This window comes from Rhineura floridana, chromosome 6, assembly GCF_030035675.1.
Source record: "Rhineura floridana isolate rRhiFlo1 chromosome 6, rRhiFlo1.hap2, whole genome shotgun sequence".
Lineage (NCBI taxonomy): Eukaryota > Metazoa > Chordata > Lepidosauria > Squamata > Rhineuridae > Rhineura > Rhineura floridana.
Window position 1 is genome coordinate 116,230,730 of NC_084485.1, and position 20,757 is coordinate 116,251,486.

Sequence of the window (20,757 nt, forward strand, 5' to 3'; positions counted from 1 at the left end):
AAAGAAATATTGATACATTATCATTCTTACAATAGCTGTTTTAAGGAGGTTTTTTTTTTAATTTAAAAAGTCCATTTTCAAAAATAGCCACCAAAATTTGCTATGTTAAAATCCAATCCTCAGCAATTGAGAATAAGCGAATTAATGAAAAATTAGGTACCAAATTCTAATTGGGCAGAATTCTAGCACATCCCTAGCTCATTCATAAGTCCATCCCATCCTGTTTCTACATTAATCTGTGATTTTCAAAAAATCCATACCTAACAACAAAAATACATATTTAAATCTGTATTTTATCACAAGATATGTATTTTATCTCAATGTATATATTTATAAATGTATTTTATCCTAAAATACACATTTTAACACATATTGGTCAGTTTTTAGACTAAGAATTTCAAAATCCAAATGATAAATATGTTCCAATCCAGCAGGTATAAAGGAAAAGCAAATGTGGAAATTAGAGTTAAATGGCAATGGAATATGAGGCCAGTGTGCTGAAAAAAATATGTGGACTGACCTCTACCCCAGTCAGAAATGAGACCCATAGTGTTCAATAGTGCTTACTCTCAAATAAATAAGTAGAGAATTGCAGGTTCTCTTTCACCATTACTTAAAGATTATCTTTTAGGCGGTACAAACCAGATGATTCAAGCATAAAATAAGAGCGGCTTTTTCCAAAACAGGTAAACTTTCACTCCTAAGAAATGTTTAATCCAGAAAGAAAAAAATCTGTGAGAAGTAGGATAATGAAAAAGATCTCCTTTGATAACTAAAGAACGGACAGTATTTAAGATCCAAGTCACTTGGATGATGGATATGTTTATCAAGCAGAATATGTGGCAAAATCTGTTTCTGATGTCATGTGGTTGTAGATGGACTTTGATTTCAGTAAAATTGCTGCTGCTTTTTTCTCATTCAGATTAGAAGCACACCTAACAAATATTTTAATATTTCCTCCAACATGAACATCTTTGCTACTTGCCGTAGCATTCCTTCAACTTTCTGGCAAGCCTGCTTTTATGGGTGCCCTCTCTCTAAATGATATCAATAAATTTCCAGTCTTGCTGTCACCCTGTGCAAGTTTCTAAAAAGAAACCATCTCTGAAAGCCACAATGTCTCCCCTGAAAGCCCTTTACACTGTGGAAATTAGAGATAAATGGCACTAGTCCACAATGAAGACAACCCACTCTGTTACAGGTTCAGAGGCACAATTATTATTAATACCAGTTGGGTATGCTTTAACTTGGATTCCTGCATTGAGCAGGGGCTTGGACGCAATGACTTTATAGGTCTCTTCTATCTCTACTATTCTATGATTCTGTTATTTTTATTTCACATGCCCCAGTGCTATCCCATAAACAGGCTCCATGGCAGAGATTTGGTGAGCCATGCCCTCCTTTAACAAAAGCAACATGGGAATGAAAGTGCCTCTCCCCAGTACTAAATCTATGTTATGAGAGTATTGCAGCATACAACACAATGAAGATGTTTCCCTTCTCATCCTCTGCATGGACTATTGGTGCTGTCTGAAGCTAGACTGTGAAACTTTGCTAACACTTGGGCAAAGTTGGGGTGGGGTGGGGAGGGAAAGGACGAGAAGCACCTGAACTATGACATTGCCTTAGGTCAGAGTTCATTGCAGATGGTTAGTGTGGCAATAGTGAGGCCTCAGAGTCCAATCCAGCTCCAAAGCCTTATTTTGACTATACCAATAGTCCAATAGGGAAGGGTTGCTTAGTCCAGGATCCCACTTTTGCCTTTCCTTCTAACAATGAGTGCCACAATGAGAGCTCTAGGTAAGAGCTGAATTAGCTTTCATAAGGTGTGAACAGATAGCGCAGAAACTTGGTATGATCTCTCATTTCCTGTCATCTCTTAGGCCAGTACTAGAATGACAACATACAAACAGCTCCTGGCAAAAACACTTGACTAGTCAGATGTCTAGGTCTCCCCTTCCATCCTGAAGCTACATTGTAAATTGTATAGACAGCTTCTGAATTCTTGGGATTTTGGAAATATAATTTACCCAATTATTCCTAACGTAAGGCAACATTTTCACTCTAAATTTAGACATACATAGCAGCTCCAGCTCAGCTTGCAGTACGTTAGGGTAAGGATGAAGACCTGAATAAGATTGGCCTAAGGGAATTTGTCAAAATATCTTGTCACAAAGAGAATAAGCATTCTCTGAAAGGTATGGTTTGGCTGTGTCCTAAAAGAGGATGGGCTTCAACTCAAGCATTGACAATCCCTCTATCAAACCTTTAAATTATAACTTATTAAAATATATAATCCACCTTGCCTGACACTTGTTTCTTAGTGCCATAAACACACACAAGGTTCTTCCTTCTGCACAATTCTAGCTGCCAACATGCACCACATTTAACAGCAGTTGCCTCCTTATTCTACCTTACAGTTTGGTGGTGCCTTTTTCCTCACAGTGACCCTCCTGTAGCTGGGAATAGGTCGATTCAAGCCACAATAATCCCGTCAAACAATTCTAGAACTGGAACAGCTATGGGTAGCAATATCAATACGGCTTGTGTTGTCCTTATCTCACTGGCTACCTAGGTTCCAGTACACTTTTTGAAGTGTAGGTCAGAGCTGAATCTCTCCCTGTATAGAATAACTTTTGTGTTTATATTCTCTTGCTGCTGCAGGTGCAGATATGATTAAAAATGATGGTGTATATTCAAAATACTTGTTTTCTTTCATGAGAAATGGAAGATATAATTTGAAAGTGTATGTTGAGAGGGACAACCAGACAATTGGTCCATATCCTGCAATGCTGTGGAGCCCTGCCATGTATATTCCTGGTTACATAACAAATGGTAAGATTTAGGGATGTCAGTCATCAAGCCATGCTCTTGAACACTTGTTTATTTTCATGTACTTGTATATATGTTCTCAGTGTTTAATATCTTATTCAATGGGAAGAAGCACCACTTTGAGTCTTTTTGCACAAACTGCTTAAAAAATATTGAGGTAGAGAACTGCTTTGTGCTCGCAGGCTTGCTCCTTGAATTATTCTCATAGTTATAATCATGTTTTTTAGAAGCTTCTTTTTCTTTTAATTTCCAAACTAATATACTTTTGCATATTCCCGGAGCATGCAGATACCAATATCTTATGTTAGGATGGCCCCATTTTGCTTCCAAACTGATATGCATTGGACCAACCAAGTTTGGTATTATAAGGAATTATTATTATTATTGATACCAAGCAGTAAAGGCTTTCAAGGATGTCAAGCAAAGGTTGTTCCTAGTGGTAAGACAAAGCCTCCTGACACTGGCATCACTGTGGCTTCCCCGGATGGGATAGGACAGTAACAAGGTCAAGATTGCATGGTTGCATCAGAAGGACCACTGCTGGTCAATTTAGCATTCTCCCAAGGCAATCCAGCACTCATCTCCAGTATAACTCTGAGATCCCAACCTCATCTCATCCCTATCCAGGTAAGCAATGGCAGTGTCAGGGAGGTGGCTCTGCCCGACCATATGCATTGCAAATATTCATTCCTAAATCTTACTTGAGATTCAACCTGGAGATTTCTCCATGGAAAGCATGGGTTCTACCAAGAAGATAAGGGTCCATCACTGTCTGACTTTTGTTGGCTTTCTGGTCTACTTTCCCATTAGTCCATAGTCAATTGTGTAGACCACATGCTCATTCAGACTCTAACTCTCCTTTGTATATTTATATATATATTAATGTGACATAGGTACAATCCAGATGAATGCACCAAGGCCATTGATGAATAGTGAAGATATGCAGATCAGATCAGGGGGCTTCAGTAGGGTAGCCTCTGGAGGCTCTTTCACAGTATCTGGAGTTCCGGCTGTTCCCTATAAGGACGTGTTCCCACCCTGCAAAATTATTGATCTGGATGCCAGAGCAGAAGATGATAGAGTCATTTTAACTTGGACAGCACCTGGGGATGACTTTGACCAGGGGCAAGGTAGGTTCAGTGTTTGCTCATTTTCTGTATTGGCAAAAACAGTTTAAAAATATGAGGGTTTTTATAACAATGGTCATAAAATCTGCAAGCAAAACCCTTGTGGATGTGTGTATATGTAAGTAAATCAAGTGTTGAATGCCACTAAGCTTTGGATATATGCTTTTGAGTTCCATATGAATAGGTAAAACAGAAATCTAATTTAAATTGACTGTCTGTACATCTGTCATACCATTCCATACTTGGACTCTGGTGATTTATGTTTTAATCTGTATAATAGCAAATGCTTTTCAGAGGGAAGCCAAAAACCAAATAATTACTTTCTTGTTCATTCCATCTTAATATTAATGAAGTGAGTATTGGGGACTTCTGGCTCTTAGTTAATCCTGCACTTTATTGCAATAGTTTTGCTCCAGTATCTTATGTTTGTGGATCAGTTGCTCTGCTTGCTTTTATATGCACAACTACCCCCACCCCCTGTGGCACCCCACAGCACAACTGCCAAGGGACCAAAAGACAATCACCTGGTGCTGTTCTCTGAAAATGACTCTGGAGTTAGGAACAGAACCACTCTAAAACAGTGCCTTCAATACCCATCTCATTAAGTCGGTTTAGAAGGATACCATGGTCAATAGTATCAAAAGCTGCCAAGACATCAAGTAAGAATAACAGGGTTGCACTGTCCCTGTCTTTCTCCCAATAAAGGTCATCCATCAGGGTGACCAAAGTCGATTCAGTCCCAATGTTCAGGTGTGAGTATCCAAAATGGCACTATCCATGCACTAGAATGGAGGTATAAAAGGCTCGGGAGAGCCCCAATGTTTTAAGATGTACAAAAACATATTTTTGGGGAAAGCCCCAAATAAACTAATAAGGACTGAGTATGCTCAGTGGCAATGTAGATTGGCTGTTCAGTGAGAGAGTGGAGAGTGAAATGGAGTGGCTGGAATCCTAGACAGCAGCACTGCAATATTTTGTTGCAAGGCCCACTGGCTTGCGTATTAATTCAGATGCAAATTCATATCTGCACCCAATACTGAACATAGTAAAAAAATACCCTTTGGGTTCTTTTGTGGCCAGCTGCCTTTAGACTGAAGCCATTGTTTTTGCTAAATATATCTTGTTTGCTGTTTGTCTTGGTTGACTAAGGCTGCAATCCTATAGGCATTTTCTTACAAGTAAGTTATCATTTGGGCTGAAAGTATTTCATCATGGTATTTCTGGGCAACTGGCTGATTGGGTTTTTTAAATGGCTTGGTCTGATGGCTGGTATAGCAAAAAACACAATTATGTCGCTAATTTGAGCAAGAGGTCAATTGTTTCATTTGTATTAAACAAGTATTAAACATAAACTGGAAAAACCTTTTATAGCCTTTTGTTTGCTTGTTTTTTTCAGCTGCAAGATATGAAATAAGAATAAGCAAAAGCCCTGTGGAACTGAGGGAAAATTTTGAAAATGCCACTCCTGTGAATACCTCCAGCCTGACACCTCAGCTGGCTGGTTCCAAGGAAATATTTGTGTTTAATCCAGAAATGTTAGTAAACAATCACATTAATTATGTGGCTCTTCACACAGTTGATAAGTCTTTCCTGCAGTCGGACCTATCCAACATAGCACAGGCACTTGTTCTTCTTCGAAAGGATAGTCTCATTGCTCCTGCAAAGAATGGTACATTAACAATAGTTCTAACAACATGTGGGCTGTTGCTATTGGCTTCTTCTTGCCTTATTCTAAGCACAATTCTAAGCACAACTCAAAGAAAAAGAAGAAAATGGCCATTGACGAAGCTGTACTATGACCCTCACATTTCTCATTTATAGTTTAGGCTTTTTCATGTTTTTAAGTGACAATTACCATACAAATATAACATGACCATCATAATCATCCTTTGTATTTGTATGCCACCTTTCCACAATAAATTTTGCTCAAAGCTGTTTACAACAAAGTATACAGCAATTACAAAAACAATGTCATAATAACAAAAATAATAAAAGAGCAGTAAAAGAGTAACATAACCGCAAATATCACAGCAAACACAAAAACCAAAAAAGAGATCTTAGAATTATGGTGGATAGATCAATGAAAGTGTTGATCCAGTGTGTGGCAGCTGTGAAAAAAGGGGATTCTATGGTAGCATTCATTAGGAAACGGACTGAAAATGAAACTGCCAATACTATAGTGCCTTTATAGAAGACTATAGTGTGACCACACTTGGAATGCTGTGCACCATTCTGGTTGCCACGTCTGAAAAAGAAAATTAGAGCTAGAAATGGTTCAGAAAATGGCAACCAACATGAGCAAAGGGCTGGAGCAACTCCTCTATGAGGAAAGGTTACAATATTGGGGGCTTCTTCATGTAGAAAACAGGTAAGGGGTAGGAGTGGAAACATCTATCAATTTCAGTTCTCTCCGTTTTTCAACCTTAAATTCAGTTCTCCACATTTCTGCAGCAGTTTGTGATTTTTTTAAAAACAAAACCTTCATGAAAATTCTCCAGTATTTTAGTGCAAATTTCTCCTAATAAACACATTTTAGAGGCAGTTTTGACTAATGTACAAATTTTGTGAGTAATTTCTCATCATGTAATGCATTTTTGCATGTTATTTTCACTCATACATTCATTTTTATGCACACTTTCCCCTAATATATGCAGTGCAATATATGTGAATTGAATTTTTTCCCACCAAATTTGTTATTGTCACATAATTTGGGCAGCATAGAAAGTCTTTAAAATAAAATCTACGCTACACATACTTAGGTGGTTTGAGTTGCTGGCCTTGGGGGAAGAATTGGGCCTTCTTTAGTAGGTGGATCTGATTGTGCATCAGACAGAATTGGGAAATGCATGGGATGACCATTTAACATTGCAAAGATTAAAAGGAAGTGCATCACCTATTTGCATAAAATTTGCACATGCTGATTCATATGTAAAAAAGTAAATGTAGTAATAATTACTATAATTTGTACAGAAATGCAGTACATTGTACCATTAGCAGGGAAGACTGTAACCAGATGACTTGTGTGCTCCTGCATCTACTGTCCAAGTGCTGACTATTGATGAGCAACTCCAAAGTTGCTGCTATCCCTTCTTAGGGTTCTTTATATTTAACCCAACTTGGAATGAACACTCCTTCAAGAGAGGACTGTCCCCTATAAAATAGGACACAGATACCCTAGGAGTATGGAATCCCTGAGGCAAGCCCTGACCTGCACACATGCATATGAAGACTGGATCTTGTCAGCAGTAGTGATTTGAATAGTACAATTGTGAAGTGGATACCCAGGTTGTTTGGATTGACTGAGGTGCATATGTGCATAATTTAAAAGAAACCAATTAAAACTTTATCCCATATTATAAAGTGTGATCAAATACTGTTAACTCAATACAACTGTTTACATTGATGGAGTAGCAGTTTTTGCTGCAAACGTTACTCTGGTATTTCCACTTTTGGCTGGGGAACTGCACTGCAAAGTTCAGAGAAGTGTGAATTTTGAAGGATAATTCATGTACTGTTTCCGAAAGTATGAATTGGGTAAATTTGTATTAAAATGTGAACTGAATTGGATTTCTCTCATCCCTAGTAGGAGGAACGTTTTCACTTGCAAGTAGATGTTAGATCTAATTAGTTTTTCTCATTCTCTGTGTCCTTATGCAAGAACAACACAACTTATTGCTGGTCCCCTTGATCTGGAGCTGAGAACTGATTCAACCTGTGTGAATCTGTTTGGGGGCTTTCCAAAATTAGATCATGCAATCCTCTCCCTTTTAACAGAGAGTAAAACAGATTCACTTCTCTTGAAATATAAAATATTCAGTTTTCACAAGACCATAAAGTATCAATGTTCCAGCAATAGAACCATAAAATAATAATAATAGAAAGATACATTTTGTATATTAACACCCAACATTTCACTTACTTACCCTTGAATTCTGCATTGATTAAAAAGTGACCTGCTTGTTTCATAGCCAGCCAAAACATTCTAAGAGATGATCCTCCATCCTTAAGTTTGTTTTTAACTCTGAACTCTTGAGTATGTCAGTTCAAAAATTCCAATGAATTATATTTCATTCTCAATTAAACAAAAATTCTGTGTTGTTCCAGCAAAAGCTTGAATGTGTCACAGAGATAAGTTCTCTCCTTATTTTGTGCATTTGAAAAAAGGGGGTAGGGAACCAGTATTTTTTCAGGGTCCATCTGATGCCATGATTAGAGCTGTTCCCCATTCAGGCATCCTACTCAGGAATGATATAGGGCTTATCTCCATATTTATTTTAAAGCTTTATGGCAAGAAGAATGTCGTCAAGATCGGTCAGCAACGTTTTAGCTCCCATGGCCTTTAATCTAGCCTTAGTGGATTATCATGGCTTCCTGAAACCATACTCTGGTTCACACAATGATTAGGTCTGCTCTTTCTGTATAGCCCTCAGAATCCAGCAAAGAAATCCAAAAAAAGAAAAATTAACAATAGCTTTCTCCAAAATGGCCAGCATCAACCCATACAACTATGAAACATGGATCAACAGCAATGGTTCTGCACAGGAGGTAGAGCCCATTTCAACCAGGAATTGACTGGGAGTAGTTTTTCAGCGCGCTCTGTGTGTGTGTGTGTGTGTGCACATATGTGTATCCATGTATAAGAGAAAGAACACCACTGATCTTTATTAGTCTTGGCTTTGTTCCCCAGCTTTTTCTCTGGAACTAAGCTCAGTTTTCTCCTGAACTGACTAGGTCACGGGGGGGGGGGGGGAGAGAGAGAGAGATTATGATAATGATCAGTAGTGCTTTTGGCTTTGTTCCCCAGCCTTTTCTCCAAAACTGAGCTGAGCTCATAATGACATGGGCTGGTCAAGAATCCCTGGTCAGATAGATGTCTTGCCTTTTGACAGGTCTCATATATTGCAAAGGTAACTAAATCATCTTTATCCTTTTCACATTGCAGCCCATAGAAACTGTTTTAATCATATCTGCTCTGTGCAGCTAAAATCTATTTGTTATTTTTCAAGAGACTAATGTGACAAGTTATTTTGTAGAATCAAGTTAGTTTAAATTTATACAGTAGGTGCACACAATTCCCCCAACCAATTTGGGCAGTACCCGCATCCCCTTGGGTGCCAGTCTACCCAAGACATATTTTGACAGAGTCCTAAACACAAGTACCCAGTCTCCAAGTAGTTGGCTTCCCTCCACAGCACAAGTATTCTCAAAGTGTGGCATGGAGCATACAGGTAACTTATATAAAGGAAGTGAAATCCCACACTTAATGTTCTTTATAAATGGAGATCTTTGTTTCACCTGCCAAGTCAGTAGCTATTGTAGCTTTCACTGCCATGTTTTCTGCAGAACTGGTTCAAATTTGATCTATGTAAAGATCCTCCATGGTGCAGAGTGGTAAGCGGCGGTAACGCAGCCAAAGCTCTGCTCACGGCCGGAGTTCAATTCCAACGGAAGGAGGAAGTCAAATCTCCGGTAAAAGAGGTTGAGGTCCACTCAGCCTTCCATTCATCCGTGGTCGGTAAAATGAGTACCCGGCATATGCTGGGGGGTAAAGAAAGGCTGGGGAAGGAACTGGCAATCCCACCCCATATATACGGTCTACCTAGTAAACGTCGCAAGACCTCACCCTAAGAGTCGCACTATAATGACTCGCACTATAAGTGCCGGGACACCTTTACCTTTTTTAATGGTTATTTAGTACTGCCTTTGTGTAAATGATGATTCAGCATGAAATGAATTATACACATCATGATCCAGGACCAGCCCTATCATGAATTGTAATGAGCCAAACTGCTCAGGTGGCAATTTGGGGCTCCTTTTTTGATGGGTGTTACCCAGCCGTCCCCTCAGAGCTACTCAAAGTATTTCTTACATATTGGAATCGGCAGAAGCATTAAAAGTCAAGATTGTTTTACATGAATGTCTGCATGAAATGTACTAGGAGGGGCAGAGGTAACTGTCAATGCACATGGCAGGCAATTGTGATGGGCAACATCAACCATGCCTTATTGTCTAGGTTTCTGGCACCTTTTGGCAAGCTGTTATCATGTCCCCTGTCTTGAAGGGACAGAATCAGATAAGTACTCATGCAGGCTGCCAGAAGCAATGAGTGAATGTGGCCATTTTGGTTTATCTCAATTTCTAATTTTTCCAATCTTTTCATTTCCACAAGTTTGCAGTTCTGAGGACAAAGTAACCCAAGTCCATGGTGGTTTAGATGCTACTGTCACTTTTGTAGTTCCAGTTAAGGGGTCCAATCCTGCATACTATCTGACTTTGTGGGATCAATTTCAGCTTATGTGGCCAGATGATCTGGAGAGGGTGCTGGGAGATATGAGCCTGACTATGTGCCCTCTGGATTCCTGCCTGTCATAGCTGGGGAAATCAAACTGCTGTGGGGGCTGACCAAGTGGTTACAGGACATGGTGAATGCTTCATTGTGCAAGGGAGTGGTGCCCACTGCCTTGAAGGAGGCCCTTAACCCATTGAATTGTAAAAACTATTGCCATTCACAAGTACCACCAGCAAAGTGCACCACAGATGCGCCACAGCATTATAAACTCTAAAGAGTTGCATCCAGCTTAAGTCCTAAACAGAGTAAACCCAAAATATGTTAGTATTGTGCTAGCACCAAGAATGTCATACCAAGATAGGAGCTTGAGTTGTTTGGTGGTGTTGCCTGGCCCCCACCCAAAATCTTTGGTCCCCGCCTTTGGGCATAGTACAGAACTGTGCAGAGACAGAAACCCTTCAAGAAATTTTCATAAGGAAATCAGTGCCCAAAGAGAAAATGGTCAGGTACTTTGTCAAATAATTTCTGTCATGTCTCTAACATGAATTATCCCACCTAGTGTCATCTTAAATTACAAGAATATAAAAGATAAAATAATATTCAGATGGCCAGTGGAAATGTATTGAGATACTGAATACCCATGGAAGTGGGAGACAGAGGAAAGAAACAGATAATGCAAACTGAATAATTTTGGGTTGGGCAAGCTATTTCCCACCATGCATCACAAGGGTGTGATATGCAATTACCTGATAAACAAGAACACAAATTCTTCGCCTAAGCCCTGAGAAACCTCACCCTCCTTGTGAAATTGACTTTTATTGTTGAAGATGTTTCTAGGAGAGCAGCCTCACCCTTTCTTTCACAGTAGAGCTTCATCTGTCATTGGAAAAACACAGCAGCATAAAAGTTGAACAAAACAGCTGATGCATGTGCAAACAAAAGCCCACCACAGATGCCTGCAAAGATGTGTGCACATAGCATGTTAGTGCACTGATGTTAGAGGTGGGGTGGCTGGGCCTATTCAAGTCTGCACCAGCTGCAGAGGGGTGTTGGTGCCCAAGGGCCCCCTCATACCTGGCACCGCCCTGCAGATATCTGATCTGATAATAAGGTTACAAAATCTAGTCCAGCACTATATGAAACAGAGGAATCCATTGGTGCTGTTTGCTTTAGATGCCTGGAAAGCAATTGATTGTTTAATTTGGGCTTTCTTACTAAAAGTAATACAAAGGCATACATTTGGACAATTCCTATCAGTCATTCAAAAAACATCCAGTGCTCTTGTGTCCACAGCCTCAGCCCCTTTTGATTTATTTAGAGGGACGAAGCAGGGTGCTTTGTGCTTCACTGGAGTCATTGGCTGAGAGGCAGTGGAGATATTAGAAGGTATGATCATGAGGGCAAAAACGCCTAATGAGCCTTTAGCTGATGATGTACCTCTTTTGCTGTATCATCCTAATGAAGAGTTACTTACAGTAATATCTATACTACAGTGGTCCATGTATTGGTGGCCTCAAGACTGGATTACTGTAACATACTTTATGTGGAGCTGCCCTTGTATCTGGTGTGGAAGCTTTGGGGAGGGGGATGGCACCTGCCTTTCTGCCTCAGGCACCAAAATACCATGGGCTGGCCTTGCATGTCCCTAACAGTCTTGGATTAGTCTTATAGCTTCCTCCAGATGTTAGAGAATAACCATTGCAATCCATAGGTACCTTCTAACTAGCCATGGGATTATGTCAAATTCCCTACACATAGGATATCAGGGGCCATCCTCAAATGGCCAAATAATAAGCCTTCTGAATGGTCACAGGATTGGCTGGGATCCTGACCTGAAAGACTCAGTATACAAACGGACTAAAATTCTGTTTAATTTAAATGGCCATTTAAATGTATTAGCATGGGCTACAATTCTGCACCCTGACCTGGAGGCCTAAGAATAAAGCCATAATGCACTGGGATTTATTCTTTTTCTTTCTTCCTTCCTTTCTTCTTTCCTTTCATGTGCTTATATACTGCTTTTTGTCACAAGTGACCTCAAAGCGGTTTACGTAAAAATAAATAAATTATGTTGTTACAAATCACAGAACACAAGATAATAGTAAAATATCAGCAACATCAATAATAAAACCACAAAATCAGTACTATAAAACAAAACAGACCCAAGGCTCAAAAACAGTCTAACCAATAGCTACCAAAAGCTAGAACAAACAAGTACATTTCCATTGAAAAGGGAACTGCCAACAAACACGTTGCCATCCATGCCTCCAGAAGGAGAGTATTCCTGAAGTAGGGCTGCAAGGTCAGAAGCATCCCATAACCTGAGATTTCAGGGGCAGGCCCTAGTGATGTCACAGGGGTGGGTCCAAGTGACGTTACAGGGCAGGCCTGAATAATGTTATTAAGCATCAACCACAGTTGCTTGAAGCATACAATTCAAATAAAAAATTTCTCTGATTGGAAAGTAAGATAGAAATATTAGCTAAAAGATGGAGCCTGGATAGGGAACATTTAATCTAGCCTACTTGCTTCTGGCAAGAAGGGTTTAAATGCCCTCAGGCTAGGCCAGTCACCAGAAGGCTATTGTTGGAATGGCATTGTTGTGGAGATGTTAGATGGGAACACCCAGGAGTAAAGATAGAGCCCCCGAAGGCTGCAGTTCTGGACATACTTACTAAGGGAGTAAGCCCCGTAGAACTCAGTAGGACTTACTTCTCAGTAGATTGTGCTGTTGGTAAAGCTTGACTAGGGATCCTCAGCAAAAACATCTATATCCAAGCAGGATTAGCAACCCCCTGCCTGGAATGCCCTGTCCCTATCTTTTAACATGGCTGCTCCAAACGTCTGTAAAGACGTAAAGACATGTTACCATCCATGCCTCCGGAAGGAGGGTCTGTAAAGATTTGACCCTTCACTTCAGAAAGAGGTCTGAGAAATGAGTAAGAAGATTCTCTACCCTTTTCTGTCTACCCTGTGGGCTGCTATAAACTCACTTTGACAGCCAACACAATTCCAGTGAATAATAATTGGCAGAGAGAAAACATACATGGTTTGGTCTACCTTCCCAGTAGGGTTGCCAGGTTCATGGCCTGAGACTGACTCTGTATCTTTAGGAGAAGAGAAAGTCAGCCAAGTGCAGGTGTTCTTGCAACCCTGTAATGGGAAAAACCACAAGGTGGACTTCCCCCTTCCCAACTTTTAAAGATACAGAAGACCTCTTGGTTGCCAGGCCTGGCCTCCAAGAGGTCTTCTATATCTTTAAAAGTTGTGCAGGGGGAAGGGAGAATTCCACCTTGTGGTTTTTCTCATTACAGGGTTGCAAGAACACCTGCAACTTGGCTGACTTTCTCTTCTCCTAAAGATACAGGATCAGTCTCAGGCTATGAACCTGGCAACCCTACTTCACAGGCAGCAGCATCGGAACAACAGCAGTTGCAGCCATGCTGCCCAGTATGTGAATTCTCTTTTACCACCATTGGGCATGCAGCCAACAAGGTGCATCATCAGTGGGTTCAAGGGGCATCATCAGTGAGTTGAGCTGAGCACATGGAATTGTTACACCAAAAAAATGGTTCTTTGCATCTGGAGGAAGCTCCAAATATACATCAGATGGGAGACGAAAGTTAAAGACAACAGCTTTATTGATTACCAATATCTTTTGCAAAAGGAGAGCAGGTTATCCGAAAACCCGTCTGAAGCATGATTACACAGTTACAAGTGATATGTACTCCGAAAGCCCTCCTAAGACAGCCCCTCCTTTCTTGTTAGTAACTTTCCCAGGCTTTCTCCATTGCCTTGCATTGAGTCAGCATTCTGGCCTTGATCGGTCATCTGTGCTGTTTCTACCTCCTCCTCCTCCTAACAAGACACATTCCTAGCCACTATCTACTTAGATAGTATTCAGTTACATGGGATGAACAAGCTAGCAGAACATTTGGCCTTCGCAGGCACCTTTAGGAATTTTGTTTTTCTAGTTCTATGTTAGATCTGGTTAACCCATTCTATACTGTGTCAAATTAACACCACATGCACTATAATTCCCAAGCTGCGCCTAATTTCATTACAGAACAACTGTTGTTGCTTCTTTGGATGGAAGGGAGTGACATTAAAATCAGATACTTATTGGGACATAGTATGAAGAAATATTTATATAAGCATGACTGTCAAAGTCGTTTATTATTTACACAAAGGGTAAAGATATTTACTGTGCAATCCTATGTTTGTTTACTCAGAAGCAAGTCCCAATTCATGTGGGGCTTATTCAAACAGGGAAGCGTACACATGACTGCAACCTCAAGTGATAAGGAACTTCATTTACCCAACCTAAAATTCAGAGCTGACATTTTGGTATATATCTTGTGAACCAGACCACCTAGAAACTTAATTTTTTAAAAATGAAAGCCAAGAGTCTGGCGATTAAGGTGACTCACCCAGAAACCCAGAGAGGACCCTAGAAATCTGGAGTAACCGGGCAAAAACCAGAGACCCGGCAACCCTATCCTGAAGTGGGGCACCATTACCACATTAGAACCATGTGGTGTTTTGTCTCCTCTCTCTCCATACACATTCTCTCCATACTCTCCATACTCTCTCCATACACATTCTGTCTGGACTGATACTCCATTAAGGTCCTCTTTGTCTTATGCTCTGACTGCTTGCCCTGCTTTGAGAGCCACAGGATGACGGCCCTTTGCCAGGCATCAACTTATATAGTACCTGGGGAAGTGGAAGAAAAATCAGTCTAAAAAGTCTACTGACCAAAAGAGTATCTTGAGGATTGTAAATGGCCATCAAACACACACTTCATAACTTTATTCAAGCTGCAGGGCAGTGTGCATTCACACTACACTTCAGTGGTCATTTGGATATGCCTTTCTGTTTGGCCCAGCAAAATTCTCATGTGAAACTAAAATTGAAAATATAAGTGCAGAAGATTTTGCAGCTTGGCCTCGTTCAGCTTCCAGAATGACAGGCAGCCAAGAATGTGGGGTGCTGAGACTAAAATCTCAGCAGGGAACTAGAAGTACATTCTAATGATAGCTTTTAAAAGGACAGGGCTGACCTAAAGAAGCAACCGAGTTCATTTGGCCATAGCACAATTAGACCTAATGTTTTCCTTTCTTTCTTTCTTTCTTTCTTTCTTTCTTTCTTTCTTTCTTTCTTTCTTTCTTTCTTTTTAGTCCTGGGGGGGATTTGAAATTGTTTAAAAAGAAATTGGGTGGACACTTTGGTTTTTAAATGGTTTAAAGGGAAATTGGGCGGAGACTTTGGTTTTGAAATTATTTAAAGGGAAATTGGGCAGACACTTGGCTTATTTGTGTCCATTTCCTGGATCCTGAACCTTTTAAAATAAACCAGAGACCTAAACAGCAGCAAGGAATTTATAGTACAAGCCTCATGCATATATAATCAGAACTCAGAAGAAGTCCTATTCTGTTCAATTGGATTTACTCCCAGGTAAGTGGGTATTGGGTGGCAGCTTCCATTCTCTTTGTGTGATTTAATTATTTTGTTAAAACAACGCTAACTGCAAGTATACCAAAAACCCAGGTCCAAATTACACGTTGTATTAAGTGTATGTCTTTGTGTCTGCCCTCTTTTAAAAAAACAAAATAGAGGCCAGGGGAGATCAGAATCAGGACTCTGTCATGTGTGGGGATGGAGGAGAAATTCAGTTCATATTGTTGCGCGCCTCCCCCAATCTCCGAGCGGTGAGATTTCAGGGGGTCCCTGCGCCCATCCAGGGTTTGGTTTCCTTTGGGAAGAAGGTCAGCGGAGACTGCGGTGTCTTTATGAAATATGGTTTATTTATGTACACACATTCCAACCTGAGCTTAGGATGGAGGGGTTCAAGGCATCAGCAGTCTAATATCCAGCTTTTCCATCTAGGTGCAGGGGCATCCTATCGCCACGATGCAGGGAGCCAGCCTCTCCGCATGCCTGCAGCCCTAGTTCTCCAGAACACACACTACCAACCCCAAACACACTTCTTCCCACCCAGGAGTGGGGGGGGAGACTCTCCTCCAGTAGAGTTTAAAATGACAAAAAGGATCTTCCTAGCCCCTTTCATCAGTTGCCGGGGCAACTAAATAGGACCATTAACTACCTAGCCACTCTATTTGATTAACAAAGGAGATTCATCTGGCTAGCAGAGCCAGCCTCCCAGGCATAGGATTCCAAATCAGAGGCTGGAAAGGTGACCCACAGAAATCATCCATTCCAGCCCCCCCCCATACTCATAACAATATTTAAAGCCAAATGTATCAAATTCGCACTTTTTAAAACAATATGAGAAGCGAAACACAGCCATCCTTTAAAAATCACATTTATCTGAATCTTGCGATGCAGTTTGCCAACCACACCATGTTTATAAAGATGCATATATTAGGGGGAAGTATACATAAAAATGAATACATTAGAAAATACAACATAGCATTTTATTGGGAGAAATTGCTTGCAAATATATGTACATTAGTCAAAAGTGCATACAAAAATGTTAGGAGAAATTCACGGTAAAATGCTGCAGAATTTTTAAAATAAAAATTCACAAATTCACAAATTGCTGCAGAATGTGGAAAACTGAATTTAAGACTGGATTTAAGATTTAAGACTAAGAGAACCAAAACTGACAGATTCTTCCATCCCTTGTCATGTGGAACAGAGGGCAGTTAACCAATCCCCTGCACTCTCCAAAGCTGCTGTTTGCCTTGGAAGGAGAGTTGCTATGTATGCCAATAGCAGTTAGTCACATTTGTCTGATGAAGAGCCCAAAGTCAGCACTGGAAAATGGGAGTCTTTGTGACCAAATTAGAAATGGAAGTAGGCCTGTTGGTTTCAGAGCAGGTCTGCCTTAATCTTGTGTGTAAAACAGGATCTCTACAGCAAAAGGACTTTAAGGGTGGTGGGGTGTACTAAACTTTCCCCAGTCCGTGATTCATCCTTCCACATGGATCCTATGGATGCTTTTCTCCTTAGCCAAGCTTCGATATTGGGAGTGGGCTCAATTGGGAGAAAAATATTTGGGGGAAGAGACTACGGTAAACTACGTTGTAGGGGTATCTGTTGTTGTGGGAGATGGCATTAATACGGATCTCATTCTTAACATAGCAGCAGCAGCAAAAAAAAAAAGAGAGAATGGGAGGGTGTGTGGCTTTGACTATCATGAAGGGACCCAGCACTTCTGAATTTGCCACTATACTACTGTCTGTGCCTTTATTTCTCTCCGTGAGGCTGGAGTAAGTGATGCAAGCGAAGATGATGCTTAATTGGTGGCTTCTTCTGTTGGCGTTGCAAGTACTACGTGGGGTGATGGGCACCATGGTCAAGCTCAACAATGGTGAGTTTGAAGACATTGTCATTGCAATCAATCCTGGAGTAACTGAAGACAACAAGATTGTTGCCGACATAAAGGTAAGATGGTTAATTGTGACTACACAACACATCAATGACTTTGTCAAATTGGGATATGCTAGGAAAAAATGCAGCTTGCATTTTGCAACCATAGATTCCACGGTGCTACTGGAACCGCCACCATCCCCTGCTCATTCAAGTATACAGGTGGGATCTGCAAGAACAGAAGAATATAAGAAGAGCCTGCTGGATCAGGCCAGTGGCCCATCTAGTCCAGCATCCTGTTCTCACAGTGGCCAACCAGGTACCTGGGGGAAGCCCGCAAGCAGGACTCGAGTGCAAGAGCACTCTCCCCTCCTGAAGCTTCTGGCAACTGGTTTTCAGAAGCATGCTGCCTCTGACTAGGGTGGCAGAGCACAGCCATCACGGCTAGTAGCCATTGATAGCCCTGTCCTCCATGAATTTGTCTAATCTTCTTTTAAAGCCATCCAAGCAGTGTTGCAGTGTGGAGTGCTCCTCTCCACTGTTCCAATCAGCTCCCCAACAGGATAATCCATTTTGTTCCCTCCCCCCCATCCAGTCCCCCTTCCACAACAATCAGTCAGCATTCTGTGGCCAGTGAGCACATTTAGTCCTCATTAGGTTGCTTTTTAGGTGCCTCCCTTAAGCATTCCCCCCCTAAAAACTGGATTTTTTCCCCTGAAAAACGTGGGTTGCCCCCAAGCCTGCTGAAATGGCCCTTTTGTGAATGGGTGATGCTTAAGCAATGGCACTCATAGCCTGGACACTGGAAATAAATAGAAGAATGACGATAATGGTGAAACAGCAGTGGAACTCTCAAAGCTCAACATGCCACTATTTGTGTGGTTTGTTAGCTTTGAGCCAGAACACCGGCCTGTACACTGATGTAAATTTTGTGCAAGGTTTGACTATTAGATGTAAAAATGTACAATTTATAGGATTCTTTACTGATCAAAGTGTATTGAGCTCTGTGGGCAACAATTTTCAGGATAGTACGTGATATGGAAGTAAGTTAACTTAAGGGGGCAACAAACATACAATATTTTCAAATGTCTAAAGTAAATATGGTATCGTGGATCGCATGTATGCATTTAGGTTTTTATCTTCTTTTAAGAATTCATAGGCCGCTATTGAATAAAAAATATTTTCGCCTTGGTTTGTAAGTAAAACAATAAAATACAGAATAAGATACAAAGGTATTTATTTATTTTATATCCTATCCTTCCTCCCAATGGAGCCCAGGGCGGCAAATGCACAAGTAATAAAACTATTAAAACATCTAAAAACAATTACGCATGTGGATAAAGTTAGTTTTCAATCTGTACACATGTCTGGGAGTAAGTCCCCCTGAACTCACTTGAACTTCTGAGCAGACAAGCATAGTAACATGCTGTTAGTGGCACTTAATTCCTGTTGAAATTAATGGGACTTCGTTCCAGATAAGTGTGCATAGATTGCAGCTATTGCTTAATTTGTTGCTTTCAATGAGACCTGAGTTCAACTAACTTCTTCTGAAACTAACTCATTGTAAAACAACAATAAAATCCAGTAACTGGAAGATAAAATCAGCATAAAGCAGCACAGATAAAAACTGAAAATTAAAGGACCATGGAAAATAAAATTGTATTTGTATTACTCTAAAAAGGCCTTGGGGTAGGCAAACTTTCCTGAAAAGATAATTCCAGAAATGGGATGACATTAGCAAGTAGGACCCTTTCCCCCCTCCATGCTTGATGTAGTTCAGATGGCAGCAGTCCCCAGAAGAGGGAGATTATTTTGGTGTCCTGGATTTCAGCTTCCTCCCTAATGTTCAAATGTTTTGGGATCTTCCTGTGCCCCTGTCCCACTTAGTTGAAGGAGAAATGTACACATGTCCCACTTCATACTTTGCTACAAATTGTCTCTAAGGGTAGAGATGCCGTTCTGCAGGTTCCTGGGCGTCTCCACCTCTCTTTTCTGAAAACAAGGACACACAAAGCTAGTCAAACTCTGCCCCTTTTTACTGTAAAACTTGGTGGGATCAGCTCAAGTGTGTGTTTTTTAAATTCGCTTTAGACAGATTTTGCAGCTGATCAGCAGATCAACCCATTGCCCCTCCAGGTGTGGCCAATGGAAATGCTTTGCTGTAAGCGACTAGTGTGCTCACAGCCTCAGGCTTAGTAAGCAACATGGAGGTCCCTTTTTCACTAAATGGGGCTGATTGTGCACCCTAGCACTGAGGTTGTTGCACAGTGTGGACTTGCATAAAGAACATGGTTGCCACTTTAAAAAATAAAACAAAAATGCCTCATTTCTCTGTGCTGCTTATCATTAATCAGGCACAGCTTTTCTTGCACTCATTTTCATGCCAGGAATAGATTTGTATATTAAAATCTCTATATTTCAAGTTTCAGTTGGTGGAACAGAAGGACACACACACACACACAAGTGCCAGTTGCAAGTATGTGACTGTATGTACCATCTTCTTGGAGAATGGGTTTCACAGAAGTATGCCTGTCCCCCCAAATTCTCAACATGCAAGACCTCCATATTCAGGAAAGAAGGAGGGCAGAAAAGACCTGTGCACGTTCCATAAAGTCAAATGCAAACACCAGCCACTGAACACATAAGTCTTTTCTTTCTCTGTTAGGATATGGTTAAAGAGGCATCTACTTATCTCTTCACTGCTACAAAGAAAAGATTTTATTTCAAGACTGTAAAAGTTCTAATTCCTTTGTCATGGACACAGAAAGGTGAATATAAAAGAGTAACAACAGAATCCTATAAGGTAAGTTTAGGGTATTCTTTAAAATTTAATTGTACTAGTGGTATTTTTAGAAATATTAGGGCAAATAGAGGGGAAATTATTGGGGCAAAAATATAAAAGAAGACTGTGATCTAATACATACTCACTTTGTACTTTTGACTACAACTGGACTTACTTTTGAGTAAACATTCATAGAATTGGGCTGTATACAATTTGATACTCTTGTAGATGGGAGAATGTCGAGCTCCCTTTAGTGGCACAGAAGGGCACACACACACACACACATACACCCAGTGCCAGATGCAAGTATGGTGTTTGGGGGCCCTGAGACAGTTCCCAAAATAAGAGCCTCCTTCCCCAGAAAAGGTTATATGACAATGAGCATTCATTCT

General features: G+C 40.6%; 1 protein-coding gene and 1 pseudogene across 2 annotated transcripts in view; both read left to right on the plus strand.

Moving 5' to 3' along the window:
• LOC133387856 (calcium-activated chloride channel regulator 2-like) overlaps positions 1 to 7,463 on the plus strand; it is a 37,618-nt gene extending 30,155 nt beyond the window's left edge. For both annotated transcript variants that reach the window (XM_061633558.1, XM_061633557.1), the window contains 3 exons: positions 2,665 to 2,835; positions 3,726 to 3,962; positions 5,356 to 7,463. In XM_061633558.1, coding sequence (XP_061489542.1) covers positions 2,665 to 2,835; positions 3,726 to 3,962; positions 5,356 to 5,780 — 833 coding nt within the window. In that variant the 3' untranslated portion in view covers positions 5,781 to 7,463. The remainder of the gene's footprint in view (positions 1 to 2,664; positions 2,836 to 3,725; positions 3,963 to 5,355) is intronic.
• A 10,102-nt stretch (positions 7,464 to 17,565) lies between these two features.
• The window catches only part of LOC133386877 (calcium-activated chloride channel regulator 1-like), a 39,812-nt pseudogene continuing 36,620 nt past the window's right edge, over positions 17,566 to 20,757 (plus strand).